The sequence below is a fragment of the Rutidosis leptorrhynchoides genome, chromosome 9 (genome assembly GCF_046630445.1).
Source record: "Rutidosis leptorrhynchoides isolate AG116_Rl617_1_P2 chromosome 9, CSIRO_AGI_Rlap_v1, whole genome shotgun sequence".
In the NCBI taxonomy this organism is placed as follows: domain Eukaryota; kingdom Viridiplantae; phylum Streptophyta; class Magnoliopsida; order Asterales; family Asteraceae; genus Rutidosis; species Rutidosis leptorrhynchoides.
The window spans coordinates 33,261,862-33,283,167 of record NC_092341.1 but is presented as its reverse complement, the minus strand read 5'-3'; the positions used below and the strand labels follow the sequence as shown (position 1 = coordinate 33,283,167).

The window sequence follows — 21,306 nt, the reverse complement described above, 5'->3', positions numbered from 1 at the left end:
TAGATTCTCAAAGCATCTTATATTACATTTCCGAAAGAAAATCATACGAAAGGTGTGATCTTTGAACGAGAGTGAACTCTTCGAGCGGTTCGTTCTGAATTTATCCTTATACTTAAGGGGATGCGCGGATGAGAAGATACGTGAACTCTTGGTCCTAAAGAATGGTTTACTCCAAGTGAAAAGAATCTCCAAAAATGATTTCTTGTACCCCAATATAATGATTCATAGAGATGATGTTCACGAGGGTGTTGCGATTAGTCGTGAAACATTGAGAGTAGAAACCTGCCTACTGCCTTTCCTACGATAGGGTGACCACTAAGTATACCCCAGAAAACTGATTTATCGGCCCGCGTTTTTGTCATGTCTAACCTTAAAAGGAACATTCTATGAGTGCAAGGGCTTCCCAACAAATTTTGTAAAATTGCCATCCAAAGTGGCTCAAGAGTTTTTAACAAAGATCTTAATAGTAAGCTTCATCCCTAACGGAGGGCGAGAAAAAGTGTGATCCATACATGGTGTAGTCTAATATGAAAACCTTTAATAAAATCAACAAATGGATTTTTGAAACAAAACGTGTAAACGTTTGATGTGACAATATAAACGAAATGAAGTTCCTGGTAATTTAGAAGTATGTACAACTTGTACTATTTTGCACAAAACCATTTGACTTAAGTTAAACAACTTATCAAAGGAGCAATTTTTAAATAATTTGAAGGTATAACTTAGTATGTACTAACCCCAAATAAGTAAAGGTGAATTTATTAACTTAATTATATACATGCATATATGATTTTATAAATCGCATAAGTGACAGAAAAACTTTATTACTTTCATTTGTCCATAAATCTCGTGAGGACCGCACAAATAAACAACGTGTAAAAATCAACGTGTAAATTTTTTGATAAACATAGTTTTTTGTATTTCAAAGGTTACGAGTTGAAAAAGATCGAGTGAAAAATCTTTGAACCATTGGTTGACATGTTACTAAGTAATGAAAACTAATGAATTAAAGGTAGTTATGAAAACTATCATGACATAAGTCTTTGGGCCAAAAATGTTCACGTGCGAAGCCGTTGCTAAAAAGTGAGGTATGGAGGGTAGAGCATGAGGACGAGAAGTTAATCGCTTCTTGACTTTGCAAAATGCCAAGCAGGTTATGACTAATACTATAGCCAGAATACTGATGGTGTTAATATCACTAAATGAGAATTTCTTGGAATAAGTCAGGACTTAGAGTTACGTAAGAAAGAGCATCGTTCCCACAGGTGTGGCAAATAAGATCTTTGGGGTAACGCAATAACTTTGAATGGTTTAAGTGTTAGTGGATGCCCGAAGGCTCTGCATGACGTGGTAGTAAGTGCCTTCATCACATACACACATACACACACATGAATCTCTTAATTTCGACAGTTATCAGTCTTCATGATGACTTGGATACGAATGAGCAACAGAAATTTTATATGACAATCAACGAAAATTTTATAGAAATCGTTTAAGGTGACAATGTAAGAAAAGAAACGAAGTTCTTAGCAAACTAGGGTTATGTACAACACGTACCATTCAAAGTAAGATATCTTTTGAATAAAGGATTTGATTTGTAAAAGTGAAAGTAAAATTTCATAGGTATTTGTCAGAGATAAGTAATCATTTACATTATTTTATATAACATATACGATTTCATAAATTTGCACGAATGGCAAATAAAATAAATTTATTTTATTAAGCTTTGGGAGGATCGCACAGTAAAATAGTGTAAGTAAAATTTTGGCAAACAAAATTTTCATATTTCGGAAGTTACAAGTTGGAAAAAAGATTGATGAGAATCGAGTAAAAGACTTTTGAAAATCTCGGGTGATATTTGAGCAAAAATGTTACGAGGTAATGAAAACTGTTGAATTTAAATGTGGTTGATGACTATTAGTAGGGCATAAGTCCTTTGACCGAAAATGCTTAAGTGTGAAGTTGTTGCTTATAAGTGAGATACGAAAGGGAGAGTACTACAAGAAAAATGAATATATAAGACCCCCATAAGTGTCCTAAATGTGCCGTTTTAGGACCTTTCACCTGAAAGGACGCACCGAAATGGCGTCTCCTATAAGACGGTTGAATAAAGTGAAAAGGGTCCTAAAACTCATATATGATTATAAGACCTTTGTTTGAGTCATATAAATAACATTGAAAGGGTTCTTATAGAGTGACATATTAGGACACTTTATAATATTTTAAGACGCACAAAAGGGTCTTTAAAACACTATATATGACACTAAATTTGTATTGTTAGACCATTTTAGGACCAAAAAAAGTGTTTTAATATAAAGATAAATTATGTTAGTACCAATAAAAAGGTCCTAAAATAAATATGAACTATTTAAGTACCAAAAAAAGGGTCGTATTATAAAAATATAGTACATTAGTACCAAGAAAAAAGAGTCCTAATGTAAAGTTAACTTACATTAGTACCAATAAAAGGGTCGTAAAATATCGATGTACTACTTACGACCACAAAAAAGGTCCTAATATAACTAGATGTTAATTTAGTACCACAAAAAGCGTCCTAACAAGTCATAGGAAGTATGTATGTGTATATATATATATATATATATATATATATATATATATATATATATATATATATATATATATATATATATATATATATATATATATTATTTCTAGAAATGAATTTGAAAATCAAATTAATTAAAAATTGCATTAAATATCAAAAAGGATTTAATACATAATATTGTTGCAAATAGCACTAAACATAGGTAACTTAAACAATATAATATCCAACATACGAGTAATGTAACAATTGGCGATTAATGAAAAGCATCAAGTCATGAAGCATAAGTTCGAGGTCTTCATTAAATCTTCTCAATTGAAAGGCACTACCTACAAATAAATCATTCATGTATAAGCATAAACTAAATTGAGTACAGCATAGCACGCATATTCTAAATTGCAGGATTAATGTAGTCAAATAAAACTATCAATAAACACATAATGAACTTAAATTTAAAAAGTAATCAATATCTACCATGACTAATGAAGAGATAAATTTTGTAACTACTAATAGTCAACATAATTACATGCATAGATATAGATCCATTTAAACATCAACATAATTAATACATAGCTGAGGGAGTTTTTAACCTTTACTCGAAAAGCTCACTCAAAAGGTAAAAAAAATGGGAAGTACTGAATAAATAGAACCACAACACCACCCTAAACGCATAAGAATGTTTAAAAAGGTATTCATACACAGAAGTATTCACATCCGCCTACGTGTACAGGTCTACCCAACTATTTATTTGTTGTTTCGTTAAAATAGTATGTGGATGCTATTTGTTACTTGAGCTTTTAAAGAGACTTAATCAAGAGATTAGATGTTACCAGTAGAAGGAGAATTTATTGAAGCTACCACCACCATAGCTTTAGCAATCTTCTCAAGTTTAACGTAAGTAACTTCTTTATTGAAGCTTGCTGAACAAATTTGCATATAAAATTCATAACATAAGAGTACTTTAGATTTAGACGAAAGTGACTCATTTTTGCAACTTTTGTTGTATTTATATATATACATCTAAGAAATAATGTCATTTTTATTAAAAAAATAAAAATAAAATAAAGTACAATCGGAAACTGAATCATTAGCAAGACCTCTCCACATTAGTTCGCTTGATTGTTTCTCAACAATATACACGTGTGTGAACGATGACAGTTTATATAAGTAACAAAATGTATGCAACTAGAGGTAACAAAACCATCAGATATTGCCTCCGTGAGATGCTCAATGGCTTCATCTAGCTTACCTAATAAAAACAAAATTCAACCCAAATCCATTCATAAATAAGTAAATGGGTTGTAATTGACAACTACATAGGAATAAATAAACCATAATAAAATAATGTAATTGAAAACTACATAGGAATAAATAATTGGCTTAATGTTGGTGTTTCACTAATTCATACTGGTTTACGCCTATAATACCCTATGTAACGAAAGCTCACCTTAAATACAGTCGTAGTTGTTATCCAGTTCTACTCGCAATACCTTAACCCAAAAAGAAATAGGTCATTTTTTACATCTATAGCAATTACAATTGAAATAACACAATAATATGCTAGACAACTGAATGTATTACCTTAGTAAAATATAAAGCAATGCAAGTGTAAATATGAGGACTCAAGCACCCCACAAACCAACATCCTCATTTTCCTCTTTCATAATCCATGACTACATCAGAAAAATAGAAACATATAGTTAAGTCTGATTTTTTGATGACAACTCACCTTTAGAAATCTGCAAACAAATCCACATAGCATCAAAAAGTTTTAAGGCCCACTTCCGAGACAATTAAACATGGCAAATTTTAAACATATAAATTGAAAAGTTCTTGTATCAAAAATATTATCAGACCATTAGATAGTTGGAAACCATCACTTTCAATTGCAACAAACCTAAAATAACTGAAAAGCTACAACTAAAATGATTAGATTTATAAATATGAAATCATAATTATACAGAGAAAATAAAATGCTCAATGATGTACAATGGATTTAAAGTATAAAATGCACCTTGGTAGAAAAAGAAACATGAGATGGTGAACATTCTTTATCAATGCTGACATTCTTAGAAGCTCCAATCTGCATGAGTGATTCTGCAAATGTATCCATAGTTAGATATTTAGTATACAACTAATGTTGTTCAAATTGTATGCTGTAACCGATTTTCGTTTTTAATTAAGTGCAATTATTTTTTAGTAACTAATTTCATCTAGAAAGTTAACCATAATCACAATATCTTAACTCTGTAACATCACAACCAGGTCCAAATTTTTTTTTTTTTGGTTTATGATCACCTGAAACAAATATTCATGGCATCACAAAAAAAAAAAAAAAAAAAAAAAAAAAAACTTTGTTAACAATCTTTAGAATTATAATACAGAATTTGACATCAAGAGTATACAAAATATTGAGGCAATCGATAACCCAGATGATTAGTTGATCTACAATAAAAAAAAAAAATAGAAAATTTCTTTTCGTGGTCGATATTAACAAACCTGAAGACAAATCGTATTGATACAACTCCGATTCGTAAACGATTGATGGTTTCGTGGTCGATATTAACAAACCTGCAATGTCAGTTAACAAAGTTGAAAGCCCGTGCGTTAAATTTCTTTGAAGCATTTCATCGAACACATCGTCTTCTTGTACAGAAAACTAACTAACTACAATATACTCGTTAAATCCAAATGATCCAATTTGTAATTCCATCATATTTAAATTATCAAACACTGTGTGTTTCTAATTGACATACTTTTATTGAATTAAATCACGTTAAAACCTGGATAAATCGAGCAATTAGGCGCTTACATCTAAGCTTCATAAAAATCGAAAACAACATCTGTAGATACACCAGTATATCGGCGGGTAAGACCAAGAAATCAATAAACCATCTTCCAAATCGCCTCATCATCAGCATAAAATGAAATCAAAAACCCTAGATTAGATGATAATCACGTACAGATAAGAATCAGCGATTAAAACAAAATCAGTGATTAAAACATAATTAAAAAAAAATATGGACGCGTACCAGAGTATAAGAACAAACTCGATTTTAAACTTTCATTGACGTTTGATGTAGGATAGGGTGAAGAAACGATCCGGCAGCTGTCAATTTTGAAGGCAGAGAGAGTGACGGTTTGAATTGGTACAATCGATCTGTAAAAAATGTATATATCATGTAATAGTGTAGATAAATTGGTACTATCCGGCTCGAAAAATCGCTACAGATTTATTGATGGTGGTGCCATCGATCAAGAGTCGCCAGAATATAACATTTTCGGCCGTCAAATTGGTGCGGTGGTGGTTGGGTTGAGATGAAAGAAGACCGTAAATATATTTCTATAAGAGATAATGTACCCCTAATTAACTTATTTGGGCCAAAACTCAAAAGTCACATGGGAGTATGCGAGGGAAGTCGAGAAGTGGAGCCAAATTGGAAATTTTTGACATTTACAATACCAAATAAAAATTATTAAATTATAATATATTATTATATTATTTTTGAATTCGGTTTTCGGTTTAACCGAATTCAAAAATTTCAAAACCAAAAACCGAATCGAAAACCGAATTCAAATTAGGTTTTGGTTTCGCTTGATCCGAAAACCTTTTTTTAAATTCGGTTTGATTTTTTCCGGTTTGATTTCGGTTTGATTTTCGGGTTAAACGGTTTGAAATCAAATTCTCACCACCCCTATATAATGGGGCTTAATTTCTAATTGTCCTATTAAAACCTAGGATAATATGACCATAAAAACTCATGTGTCACATTAAATAGCTTTTTAGGACACCGTTGTAAAATCGCATAGTTCTTTAGGACACCATTGAAAAAGCGTACAACTTTTTAGGACATCACTTTATAAGCGTATAAGTTTTTAGGACATCTTATAGCTTATTAAGACACCTCATTATAAGCGTATCTCATATTGGGACCTCAAATATTTAACGGTCCCAATAAATGGCTCGTTAGGACCCTAATTTACGAGGGTCCTAGGGAAAGGGTCCTATAAACTCACTTTTCTTGTAGTGGTACGGGAATTAACTACCCATTGATTTTGGAAATTTCAAACTGGTGTGACTAATATCGAAGTAAGAAAGATGATGGTGTGATTATCATCAAATAAGAAATCTCCTCGGAATAAGTTAGGATTTAGAGTAGCGTGAGAATGAGTATCACATAAGATTATTGGGTAGTCCTTAATATAGAATTCGAATCGCTGAAGTGACGGGATACAATTTCCTTTATGTATCGTTGTGCGGGTTGGTCCTTTGTATCGGTTCCTTTCATGGCTAGAAAGTAAGCAGATTTGGTGAGGCGGTCAATAATAACCCAGATAGTGTCCTAACCGCCTACCGTTTTCGGTAGCTTCGTGATGAAATCCATTGTTATTCATTCCCATTTCCATTGTGAGATTTCGGGCTGTTGAAGTAACCCAGATGGCTTTTGGTATTCGGCTTTGACCTTTTGTGCCTTCATGCAACTAATAAGGTTTAACTTCGGCTACTTCTCTCCTCGTAAACTATTAATGGTTCGCCATTCTCGCGAGGTATAAGAATAATCTTCTCACTATAAATAACTTTCGCTTTCATCCTTGAAAGCCAGTCCATTCAAACTATTTCATCAAAGTTTCCTAACTTGATGAGTATTAGGTTAATCCTAAAGTCTATTTCAACTTTTACATCAAGCTTCCCAAATTGATGGGTGTTAGGTAAATCTTAAGGTCCATTCCAACCAAGCCTTATTGTACTACCGTGAAAATTTCTATCAATTTTCTCAAATAACATCTGCTTGTGCGTAGGTAACTAATTTTTTCCACTACTACTTTAAAATTTCCAAGTTTTGTTGACATGAGGTCATCTCCAATTGACCCACCTGTAAATTTTAAGGTACTACCTTAAATTATTCCTCTATCTCTGCCAGCTTACCATTAGTTTGTCCTATAGAATACTTAACTCTCATGGTTGTTAATGGCTTATTAGTCATAACACTAAGGTTCTTAGATATAAGGTTTCTATCGCTCTAGTATTAAACAACTCCGAGACAATAAAATGTTGTGACGAAACGTACCCTAACTAATATCAGGATCCATGCAAGTCTCCATAACTGAGATAACGATTGCTCTACCGCAAGTAAGTCCAAAGTTTTTCCTATTTAAGAACTTTTTCCTTAAGTGTCCAGAGTGTCTATATCCATAACAAATTTTTGGGTTATCATTTCTGCAATCAAGGCCCTTCTTGTACAGTATCTGGGCTACGTGGTTATTCCTTCCCTACCTCTAATAGACCATAATGCGTATACTCAATTGGTTCCTATCAAAATTTTCTCTGAATCACTTCATATTCCTTATATAGTAACATTGGGACTTCTGCATGATTTACTTCAACATAATCACGCTGGCCTGACGTCATTATATTGTACTAAATCGTACGTTCATTCCAATATCACTCCATATGGTCACTGTAACGTGATCACTCCAAGTTCTACTCAATTTCATCTAACGGTGCTTTATCTACGATATCTCAAAACAAAATCTACATAAATAAATCTCGCGGTTTCTCTGTGTGGGTGCGTAGGTTCCGTAGGTCATGCATCAATGCCTAAATGTCCCGAAATTTCTTCAAAATTTTCGGGTTCAGGTAATGTGGTTAGGTTCCTTTCTAGAAATTCAATCTGGGTCTCGTGTCGAGTTGTACGTGTAGCAAGTAGTAATACGATATGTATTGAGGCGACTCCTAAGTCTTTGGGTATGGCTGAGCATCAGTAGAAGACACTATGACCTTGTGAAAGGAGATGCCTTCCTGACTTCTCCAATGCCTAAGAGTGTTAGGGACCTAAGTCCAGAAGTGTCGTCAGATTGTCGAGTAGTGGTGAAGAATGGAAGAGATAAGTGACGGTCATGAAAGCGTAAGGGATACGAGTCAACTTGCGAGAACTGAACAACCTTCTAATGTTCATACATTGTACGTGGCTAATTAGAGTGAGCTCGAGGTGCGGTTACTCCGGCAAGTCCTCACATATCTCCTCCTTCAAGGATCAACTTTAGAGGGCGTGTAATCTGAGGGGTACTCCTCCTAGATTTCTTGAAGTAATGTTTCGATCTCCGAAATGGTGGAATGGTAGTAACAGGTGGATTACGATACTAATCCTTAGGGTTAGATGAGCGGGAAAAGGTTCAGAAAAATATCTGAACTAGGAAAGATAAATTCTCCAAGTCGGTACAGCGAAAAGCAGACGGGTAGCAAGCACGTAATCAGGCATAATAACTACAACAGCCTAGAGCGTCTACAATACTACATAGCATGGCAGTAATAGCAGTATCAACAGAAGTATCATGCAAAAAGCAGATAGTAGCATGCAGTAGCGAGATTAAGCAGCAGCATACAGTAAGTTCACATAGCAGTGAAAGTAGGCGGTAGCATGCAACAAGTTCATATAGCAGTAAAAGTAAGAAGTAGCATGCAGTAGTAGTAAGCAGTAACATGCAGTAATATAATACAGTAGCATGCAACAGTTCCGCAGAAACAGGTAAACAAGCAAGTTGTAGATTAGTCCTATTAGTGAATCCTACTCGGCCTGGTCTAGACTCACTAATGCAACCTAATTCCCTACAACCAATGCTCTGATACCAAATGTGACGACCCGTACAAAACCATCGTGTACGGTTCATCAACAACAGGATCATTACAAGGTCAAACACTATATGCTGTTTGAAAACCAGTTCTGCATTCATAAAAAGATAGCGTTAACATAAGTATGTGACCCAAAGGTCGTTACAAAGCCATTGTTTGAAAATAACGTAAGTTACGAATGCAAAAGAAAAGTTCCATGATTGAGACATCTCTAAGTAATGCAGCGGAAATCTAACACAGCAGGTCCGTAACAGCAAGTCTATAACACCAAGACAGCAAGTATAACAGCGGAAGCAACATCGTCTAAGCACCTGAGAAATACACGCTTAAAAGTCAACACGAATGTTGGTGAGCTGTAGTTTGTTTGTAATCAGTAATGTAATGTAGACCACGAGATTTCAGTGCTTCAACTAGCAGTTTAAATCAGTGTTTCAAAACAGTATGAACAGTATATGCTTAACCGTGGGCACCTGGTAACTAACTTAACGTAATAGTAATACCCCCTAAAAGTACACTTGGCGAGTGCGTATGTCATCGAACTATCAAACACCCGTTAAATGCTAGCACGACTAGCCCGAGTGGGGATGTCAAACCCTATGGATCCATATCTAATATTCGCGTTCACCGGTTTAAAACCAATGATTAAACGTTACCGTGCTAAGGGGAATCTTTATGCCGTTATATAACCCATACATATGTAAAGTTTAAGTACTCGTGTCAAGTAAGTAAAACGTAAAAAGCGCATGTATTCTCAGTCCCAAAAATAGTAAAGTAAAAAAGGGAAGCTATAACTCACAGTGAATAAGCAGTAAAAGTTGATACGAAAAGTATGCAAGTAGTAAGTCGGTTCGAAAAGTCGTTAACCTAAGTCAAAGGTCACTAAGTCAGTATGTTGTCCTCATAAGTTTAAAAGTGCATAAATTAAGTTTAAGTGTCATCATCATCATCATCATCATCATCATTCATCAAAACTAAGGTAAGTTTAACAAGAATAGAAATCGAAACAAAAGGCTGACTTCGAACAACTGTTACAACCTCTATACAAATCGAAAAGATGCGTAGTCAGTGGCCATGGCTCCGTATGTGAGTCCTCTAACCGCTGACCAATTTTCAGAACCTAACTCGTTGCGAGTAGGTCAGAAATTTTTAGCACAACGTTACAAGGGCGTAGTGACTTTCGGAAGGCTATAAATCCTAAACCGTATATCGGATTAAGTCGAGGCCTAAAAGAAAAGTCATCTACTCGAAATGAACTATCTGAAAATCAATTTTCCAGAAGCCCAGGAGTCTGATAAGACCCCAAAAAACAGCAAACAAGTGCTCTGGTGAGATTCTTGGTGCTTGATGCTCATCACGCTTCTCATCCTTGATGCTTGTAAGCTTCAAGTGTACAACTCTTTGATGTTTTAGCATCACTTTGACCAAGGTCAACCATCAACACACAACTAAGAGTAAAATCTATCATTCTACAAGTTTTGAACATCAAGATTGCCTCTTTATTGCATAAAACCAATAAAGCTTTAACCTTTGTCCATTTTACACAAGTTTATGCATCTACATCATATGTGATGATGAAGACTTGATCTTTACCATCACAAAAAACATAAAAAGGTTCCAAGTAAGTGAGATCTACAATAATAACTTCGATCTCAAGTATTAAGAAAACCCTAAGCTAGAAAGCTTGGATCTTTACAAGATTAATGAGACCATAAGCTAGAAAGCTAAGATCTTTAATAAAATAATGAAAGTAATGAGACCATAAGCTAAAAAGCTAAGATCTTTAACAAAATAATGAAACCCTAAGCTAGAAAGCTTGGATCTTTAGTGTTCTTGAAGATCTTGAAGCATAAAGCTTGGATCTTTAAGATACATGAAGATCATAAACACAAGTTTTGATTTTTATAACAAAACAAAGAAATTACAAGCTAGATCTAACAAGTCTGTAGTGACCCAAACTTTTCCATGTTTATATATATTAATTGAGATTGATATTTACATGACTAAATGTTTCCAACGTGTTAAGCAATTAAACTTGTTAAGACTTGATTAAATGAAATAAGTTTCATATAGACAATTGATCACCCAAGTTGACCGGCGATTCACGAACGTTACAAAATTGTAAAAAGTACATGTTGTGGTATATATAGACATATATATATATGGTTGACATAAGATTATGATGAGTAAGTATCTCACTAAATATATTAACAATGTGTGATATACATAAGAAATGAGATTACTAAGTTAAGAAACTCGAAATGATATATATAACGATTATCGTTATGATAACGTCTACTAAATACATATGTATCATATTAAGATATTGATACACTATATTTAACATGATAAAATGATATTTAAATATATCATTAAGTGTGTTAACAATGAACTACATATGTAAAAACAAGACTACTAACTCAAGAATTACGAAACGAGACTTATATGTAACGATTATCGTTGTAACGATATTTTAATGTATATATCATATTAAGAGATATTCATACATCATAATATCACGATAATATAATAATTTAACATCTCATTTGATATAATAAATATTGGGTTAACAACATTAATTGAGATCGTTAACTTAAAGGTTTCAAAACAACACTTACATGTAACGACTAACGAAGACTTAACGACTCCATTAGAATGTATATACATGTTGTGTTTTGATATGTATTCATACACTTTTGAAAGACTTCAAGACACATATCAAAGTACTTCTACTTAACAAAAATGCTTACAATTACATCCTCGTTCAGTTTCATCAACAATTCTACTCGTATACACCGGTATTCGTACTCGTACAATACACAGCTTTTAGATGTATGTACTATTGGTATATACACTCCAATGATCAGCTATTAGCAGCCCATATGAGTCACCTAACACATGTGGGAACCATCATTTGGCAACTAGCATGAAATATCTCATAAAATTACAAAAATATTAGTAATCATTCATGACTTATTTACACGAAAACAAAATTACATATCCTTTATATCTAATCCTTATACCAACGATCAAAAACACCTATAAACACTTTCATTCTTCAATTTTCTTCATCTAATTGATCTCTCTCAAGTTCCATCTTAAAGTTCTAAGTGTTCTTCATAAATTCCATAAGTATAGTTTCATAAAAATCAAGAATACTACCAAGTTTGCAAGTTTACTTCCTAGCTTTCTAATACATTCCAAGTAATCATCTAAGATCAAGGAACCTTTGTTATTTACAGTAGGTTATCTTTATAATTCAATGTAATATTCATATTCAAACTTTGATTCAATTTCTACAACTATAACAATCTTATTTCGAGTGAAAATCTTACTTGAACTGTTTTCGTGTCATGATTCTGCTTCAAGAACTTTCAAGCCATCCAAGGATCCTTTGAAGCTAGATCCATTTTTCTCATTTCCAGTAGTTTTATACAGAAAACTTGAGGTAGTAATGATGTTCATAACATCATTCAATTCATACATATAAAGCTATCTTATTTGAAGGTTTAAACTTGTAATCACTAGAACATAGTTTAGTTAATTCTAAACTTGTTCACAAACAAAAGTTAATCCTTCTAACTTGACTTTTAAAATCAACTAAACACATGTTATATATCTATATGATATGCTAACTTAATGATTTAAAACCTGGAAACACGATGAACACCATAAAATCGGATATACGCCGTCGTAGTGAAACCGGGGGCTGTTTTGGTTTGGATAATTAAAAACTATGATAAACTTTGATTTAAAAGTTGTTCTTCTGGGAAAATGATTTTTCATATGAACATTAAACTATATCCAAAAATCTTGGTTAAACTCAAAGTGAAAGTATGTTTTTCAAAATGGTCATCAAGATGTCGTTCTTTCGACGGAAAAGACTACCTCTTTAGTAATTGACATGTAACTTAAATTTTTGACTATAAAACTATACTTTATCTATTTGGATTCTTAAATTAGAGTTCAATATGAAACCATAGCAATTTTATTCAGTCAAAACGGATTTAAAATGAAGAAGTTATGGGTAAAACAAGATTGGATATTTTTGATCTTTTTAGCAACGGGAAATGTTTAACAAATCTATACAAATCATATCCTAGCTAACTTATATTGTATTATACATGTATTCTAAAATATTATGTAATCTTGGGATACCATAGACACGTATGCAAATGTTTTGACATATCATATCGACCCATGTATATATATTATTTGGAACAACCATAGACACTCTATATGCAGTAATGTTGGAGTTAGCTATACAGGGTTGAGGTTGATTCCAAAAATATATATACTTTGAGTTGTGATCTAGCCTGAGACGTGTATACACTGGGTCGTGGATTGATTCAAGATAATATATATCGATTTATTTCTGTACATCTAACTGCGGACAACTAGTTGTAGGTTACTAACGAGGACAGCTAACTTAATACACTCAAATCTTTAAAACATAATAAAAATGGTTGTAATTATATTTTACTCATACTTTGATATATATATATATATGTACATATTTGTATAGGTTCGTGAATCGATCCGTGGCCAAGTCTTATTTTCGAGGAAGGAAATATCTGTGAAAGTGAGTTATAGTCCCACTTTTAAAATCTAATATTTTTGGGATGAGAATACATGCAGGTTTTATAAATGATTTACAAAATAGACACAAGTACGTGAAACTACATTCTATGGTTGAATTATCGAAATTAAATATGCCCCTTTTTATTAAGTCTGGTAATCTAAGAATTAGGGAACAGACACCCTAATTGACACGAATCCTAAAGATAGATCTATTGGGCCTAACAAACCCCATTCAAAGTACCGGATGCTTTAGTACTTCAAAATTTATATCATTTCCGAAGGGTGTCCCGGAATGATGGGGATATTCTTATATATGCATCTTGTTAATGTCGGTTACCAGGTGTTCACCATATGAATGATTTTTATCTCTATGTATGAGATGTGTATTGAAATATGAAATCTTGTGGTCTATTGTTACGATTTGATATATATAGGTTAAACCTATAACTCACCAACATTTTTGTTGACGTTTAAAGCATGTTTATTCTCAGGTGAATATTAAGAGCTTCCGCTGTTGCATACTAAAATAAGGACAAGATTTGGAGTCCATGTTTGTATGATATTGTGTAAAAACTGCATTCAAGAAACATATGTCGATGTAATATATTTCTATTGTAAACCATTATGTAATGGTCGTGTGTAAACAGTATATTTTAGATTATCATTATTTGATAATCTACGTAATGTTTTTAAAACCTTTATTGATAAAATAAAGGTTATGGTTGTTTTAAAAATGAATGCAGTCTTTGAAAAACTTCTCATATAGAGGTCAAAACCTCGCAACGAAATCAATTAATATGGAACGTTTATAATCAATATGAATGGGACATTTCAGTTGGTATCAGAGCGTTGGTCTTAGAGAACCAGAAAATTTGCATTAGTGTGTCTTATCGAGTTTGTTAGGATGCATTAGTGAGTCTGGACTTCGACCGTGTTTCTTTAAAAATGATTGCTTAACATTTTTGTTGGAAACTATATATTATTAACATGTAAATATTATGTGATATATTAATCTCTTAACATGTTTGATATTGTGTGATAGATGTCTACCTCTATCACAAATCCCATTGACTCACCTAATAATAACGAAGAGTCGAATATATATTGGCAAGATTCACAAGTTCCCGAAGAACCGGAAGAAGAGGAAATGGAACCGGAAGAAGAGGAAGCAGAAGAAGAGGAACCGGAAGAAGAAGAGGAACCGGAAGAAGAAGAGGTTCCGGAGGGGGAATAGTAGGAACCACAGAAAACCGGTCAAATAAAAGAAAAACCTCAATCAATGGACCAAAGTTAATAATGGTCAATGGTGTTTTCGCTAAGGAAGCAAAATATTGGGAAAATTACCAATTTTTCGATGAATTGGATCCTGATGAGGATTCCGATGATGTTATAGAAATTACCCCGACCCAATTTAATGAGGCAAAAGAAAATAATAAGGGAAAAGGCATCAAAATAGAGAAATCTGATTCCGACCCCGATGAACTTTATATGTACCGTCAACACCCGTATTTTCAATATCGTGACAATAACCCGGGAACCTCTAAACCACCAGGTTTTTCTAAACCAATGTGAAAAACGACGACTCATATTAGAGGAACATCATATATCCCTAGAAGATTAGGAAAAATAACCAAGTCCGAAGAAGAAGAAACCAGTGATTCAGATTAGAGGGTTGTAATCATGTTGTGTATTAAATGTATTGTAGTGTGCTTGTACTTTTATGTTCTATGTAAAAAAATTGATTGTATTGTTTGTTATTACGAATCTAATCCTTGTCTATTTTACAGTATAAAAACAAAATGGACGTTAAGGGTAGACAACCGAATATTTTAGAAGACCTACCAGAGGATATGATTGAGGAAATCTTGTCTAGAGTCGGTCAAAATTCATCAGCACATTTAGTTATGGCGAAATTAACTTGTCAAACATTTGAAAGACTTTCCATAAATGCCTTAGTTTATAAAAGGCTTTCCTTTGATAGGTGGGGTATATCACATTGGGGAGACTTTAAGTTACGCCGTGTTTTCTTTAAAGCGTTAAATGCCGGGAATCCAAAAGCAATTTTACGCTACGGGTTAAGAACCTATTTTGACTCAACATATCCCAACATAGGATTTCGTGAATTAGAAAGAGCTTCTAACATGCAACATAAAGAAGCATGTTATGCTTACGGATTAGTGATGTTCGCTTCTTACCAAAGTGAGAAAAAGAACATCGGATTGCAGCTTTTAAATAAAACTTTCCCACAAGTGACGGATTCAGTAGTTGGGGTGAGAAACAAGGTTTTTAGATTATTACGGGGCTGTTGGACATTACGAAACCCTCGTCCTTTTGACGACATTACAACATGCTGCCTAGCTAATGGTCATAACGGTTATTTTCCATAAGACCAAGGATGGGAAGTCGTCTTAGTAAAACCAGAATGCATGACTTGTTTCTGGACTTATGAATTACGTGTCTTTATTTCCTTTGCTGAACAACTTGCGTATTAACTAGATTTATCTTCAAAACTGTCCTGTATCATAGTGTACTATATTTCATGTTATATGTAATATAGCGAAGTTGTAAGTTTGAAGAATATTTGTATGTGATATATTATTATAATCAGTTTTTCATATGGAATTGTAGTAGTTGAATTGTATATTAGCTACTAAGTATGAACTTAACGGATAGGTAGTACCCGAATTTAAACTTATAAAACGCTAATATGAAGAAAAAGCTTTTATAAATGAGTTCATATTATGCTACGAGATACTATTGACTACTCTTAATATTCTGTATGATTAAATTGTTTCATTTGACTATTCTGAAAGAAATGGCACCGACTACTCGATACACCTTGAATATGAGCGAAGAGGAATTTCGTGCCTTTCTTGCTTCAAACATAGCCGCAGTACAGGCCGCGCTACATACCAACAATAACTCTGAATCTAGCAATACAGCTAACGGCGCAAGAAATCGTGTCGGATGCTCCTACAAGGAATTCACTGCCTGCAAACCTTCAGAATTTGATGGGACCGAAGGACCAATCGGATTGAAACGGTGGACCGAGAAAGTTGAATCGGTGTTTGCCATAAGTAAGTGTGCTGAAGGAGACAAAGTGAAGTACGCTACGCATACCTTCACAGGTATTGCGTTAACATGGTGGAATACCTATCTAGAGCAAGTAGGACAAGATGCTGCTTACGCGCTACCGTGGTCAGCATTCAAGCACTTGATGAACGAGAAGTACCTTCCCAGAACCGAGGTCAATAAGCTCAAGTCAGAACTTAGAGGGTTACGAACACAGGGATTCGATATTACTTCATATGAAAGACGATTCACATAATTGTGCCTATTGTGTCCGAGAGCGTTCGAAGATGAGGAAGAGAAGATCGACGCATTTGTGAAAGGGTTGCCGGAGAGAATCCAAGAAGATATAAGTTCACACGAGCCTGCCTCCATACAAAAGGCATGTAGAATGGCTCACAAACTAGTGAACCAGATTGAGGGAAGAATTAAAGAACAGGCGGCCGAAGAGGCCAACGTGAAGTTAGTCAAAAGAAAGTGGGAGGAAAACGGTGATAAGAGTTGTGACGACCCGGAAATTTCCGATCAAATTTAAACTTAATCTTTATATGTTTCCGACACGATAAGCAAAGTCTGTAATATTGAGTCTCAAAATTTTTGAACTGTTTCATGAATTCATCTGACCTTTGACCAATCCCGACGATTCACGAACGATAGATATGTATATATTAATAATTAGATACCACTAAATAGATATAATAATACATTAATAAACTATTAATTTTTTTGAATTAAGAATATAAAATAATAAAGTTTATTATTAAAATGAATCTATATATATATATAGTATATTGAAGAAAATAATTAACCAACCTTTTTGATCAGGTTTTACACAGTTAATAACTGAAATAAGTAAATGGATTTACTTTTAAATTATAGGACTTTTTCTGAATTAAATTTATATATAAATATTTAGCAATGAACACGATGTAATAATCTGTGATTTGATAATAGGACAAGAGTCCGGCTGCTAACTATTGACGTGCTGTTTAACTGATTGTTTCATGACATTTCACGTTTTAAATTTTAATATTATATTATGTTAGTTATAGTGATAAAGATATCTATTATGGATCCAGCAAATTTTTCCACTATCTCAACTTAATTACATATAATATACATACATATATTGCACCGAAGAAGAATACACCCATTTGAGTCATCTGCATCCCTTACTCTTCTTCAACCTCACCAATCTTCTACCTTGGAACTACACAGCAACCATTGATCACCTCACCATCACTCTCTCTCTCTCTCTCTCTAATACTCTCCCTCTCTCTTTATGAACTACCATCAACCATACAATCCACCACCTTAATCGGCCATTGTTACACACCACAACCAAAGCCAATGTCTTGCTAACCTCGGATTCTTTTTCATTTGTTGCTAACAACACCCCGCCATAACCACTTTCTGTTTCTTTCTTTTGTCAAACACAAACAATACCCATATCAACACCATTGACTTCAAGTTACTCATATTCACTCTCTGTTTAAACGAAGATCAACTATGATTGCTGCTATATTATATTTTCGAGAACCTACCTTCTCTACCAAACATCATGGCGTTATATTTCATTTCAAAACTCATTTGAAACTTAGATTGTTTATGTTTTAATTAAACTTCTACGCTGCAATTGCAGCCACAATATTTATGCTTCAATTATTATATAAACGAATAAAAGATGATGATATAGTTATGGGTTTAGTCGACTAACATAGTAGGCAAGGAAAGAATCATTTAAATAACAAGTTGGTAAGGTTTGTGAGATCATATTGTCGACAAAAAAAAAGAAGGGTAGGACAACACTCATGCAAATGAAATTCCTTTACAGCCATTATTTTTTTTGCATATCATTTTCATTTGCTGTCCGACCCGCAATGGGTCCTAGGTGACGCGTAATTTTAATAGATGATGATTATGGGTTATGATAGTTATTATGATGACGAGTATGTTGTTTTCATTTGGACGAACCCCACTTAGGCGAACCCTACTCCATTTTTCTTGCTTTCTTTTAATTCGAGTGGTGGAGTAGTTCAACTACAATCCAACAATAAGCTGTCGATTACTTTTTCTTTTTGGAATGAACATGGGATAATGATGATAAAAATTAAATGATAGTAATAATTAAGGGATGATTATGAGCTGAAAAGTGACGGCTGCAAAAGTGGATTGATATTCCGTTCCTGTTTTGTTCGAGGATCAGCAAGGCCACACGTATACCATTATATCTGTTTAGATCACAGGCCTAAAGTGATACGGACTAAGTTAATGTTGGGCTGAGAAAACGAGTTAGTTGGGTCTGGTGAACGGGTCTTATTAAGTAGAAGAAGAGAAAGGGAAACGTAAACGTATCGGGTTAAATGAATTAAAACTCTAGTTATAATCACATATGCAAGGACAGAGGGACGGTTCACGAGTGTTGTGTGGTTAAACGAGAGGTCGAAGGTTTGAGCCGTGTCTGAGGCATTGTTTTTAGGGAAAAGCTTTTAAAGGTTCGTGAATCCAAGACCAACCCCACACTTGTTCAATGTCGTCATATGTATTTTTACTACAAAATACAATATGGTGAGTTTCATTTGATCCCTTTTACTCTTTACATTTTTGGGCTGAGAATACATGCAAATGCTTTATTAACTGTTTTAAAATATTTATATGTGTGAGTTTCATTAATCCCTTTTAAATGCTTTTGCAATATATTTTTGGGACTGAGAATACATGCGCAGCTTTTATAAATGCTTTACGAGATAGACACAAGTAATCGAAACTACATTCTATGGTTGGATTATCTAATCGAATATGCCCTTTTTATTAAGTCTGGTAATCTAAGAATTAGGGAACAGACACCCTAATTGACGCAAACTCTAAAGATAGATCTATCGGGCCCAACAAGCCCCATCCAAAGTACCGGATGCTTTAGTACTTCGAAATTTATATCATGTCCGAAGGAGGATCCTGGAATGATGGGGATATTCTTATATGCATATTGTGAATGTCGGTTACCAGGTGTTCAATCCATATGAATGATATTTTTAACTCTATGCATGGGACGTATGATTATGAGAAATGGAAGTATGAAATCTTGTGGTCTATTAAAATTATGAAATGATTCTTTATGATAAACTAATGAACTCACCAATCTTTTGGTTGACACTTTAAAGCATGTTTATTCTCAGGTACGAAAGAAATCTTCCGCTGTGCATTTGCTCATATTAGAGATATTACTTGGAGTCATTCATGACATATTTCAAAAGATGTTGCATTCGAGTCGTTGAGTTCATCAAGATTATTATTAAGTTAATTATGTTTGGATATATTATGAAATGCTTTACATGCCTGTCAACTGTCGATGAAACGAAAGTTTGTCTTTTAAAAACGAATGCAATGTTTGTAAAATTTATCATATAGAGGTCAATTACCTCGCGATGTAATCAACTGTTGTGAATCGTTTGTAATCGATATGGACTTCGTCCGGATGGATTAGGACGGGTTTCTACAGTTGGTATCAGAGCGGTGGTCTTAGCGAACCAGGTCTTGTATTAGCGTGCCTAACTGATAGTCGTTAGGATGCATTAGTGAGTCTGGACTTCGACCGTGTCTGCATGTCAAAAGTTTTGCTTATCATTTTTATCGGAAAACATCTGCTTATCATCCTTAGGAAATTACCTACTCATTATTCTTAGTCTAGACACATTTTACTGCATTGACTGCATGAATAGTGTATAGACAAAATTAATATCTTAGCGTATCTGACAATTCATATCTTAGTGTATCTGTTACTGTAGACCTTGCCTGATATCTCTCGTAAATTTCTCCTTAATTTAAGGGATCCTGGTACTATATATATCTATGCAAATTATGCATTGAGAATACCATCTAACTATCAATTGATGCCACTAAACTCTTCATACCAAAAATCTTTCCTGAGATCGTTTAAGATGGCCTCTACGAATCGACCAAGTTCCTCTGACTCCGAAGACAGCGTGACAGGAGCACACCAACCAATCAACTACCGTGATTACCGGAGAAAATGGGGATGGGTTCGCGACATACTCACCCTATGGAGAAAGGAAGAAGGTACTCCATATCATGAATCAAATCTACCACCTAACCTTGGAGTACTTGACCCGCTCACCGGCGAACCCGTTCGCAATACCGTTTATACCCTATTTGCAAGAATTTTTCGTCTTGAAACTACCATTAATGGAACTAGAGAAGATATCCGACCTCTACCTCACATTGATAAACAACTCGGGTTAGTAGAAGAAGTTAGAGAACTCCGAGCTCGAGTATCAACTTTAGAGAGCACGGTATACAATTTGCAATCATCAACAGTATCACCAACACCAGTAACATCACCAGCCTTAGCACCAATGACACCAGTACCACCAACAACCCAAGTTTCAACTATCCATGCTTCAACATCTCATTCTGTACCTCGAGTATAATTATCATTCCACAAATC

The 21,306-nt window shown here is 34.0% G+C and overlaps 1 protein-coding gene across 1 annotated transcript; it reads right to left on the bottom strand.

Moving 5' to 3' along the window:
* Positions 1-2,723: 2,723 nt before the first annotated feature.
* LOC139867237 (uncharacterized) lies at positions 2,724-5,937 on the bottom strand. Its single transcript, XM_071855577.1, has 8 exons — positions 5,596-5,937; positions 5,376-5,502; positions 5,063-5,134; positions 4,578-4,660; positions 4,145-4,236; positions 4,011-4,053; positions 3,394-3,812; positions 2,724-2,892 (listed from the first exon to the last, which is right to left on the bottom strand). Exons 2-5 carry the CDS (start codon positions 5,482-5,484, stop codon positions 4,186-4,188), a joined length of 315 nt encoding a protein of 104 aa, XP_071711678.1. The 5' UTR covers positions 5,485-5,502; positions 5,596-5,937; the 3' UTR covers positions 2,724-2,892; positions 3,394-3,812; positions 4,011-4,053; positions 4,145-4,185.
* Positions 5,938-21,306: the final 15,369 nt, after the last annotated feature.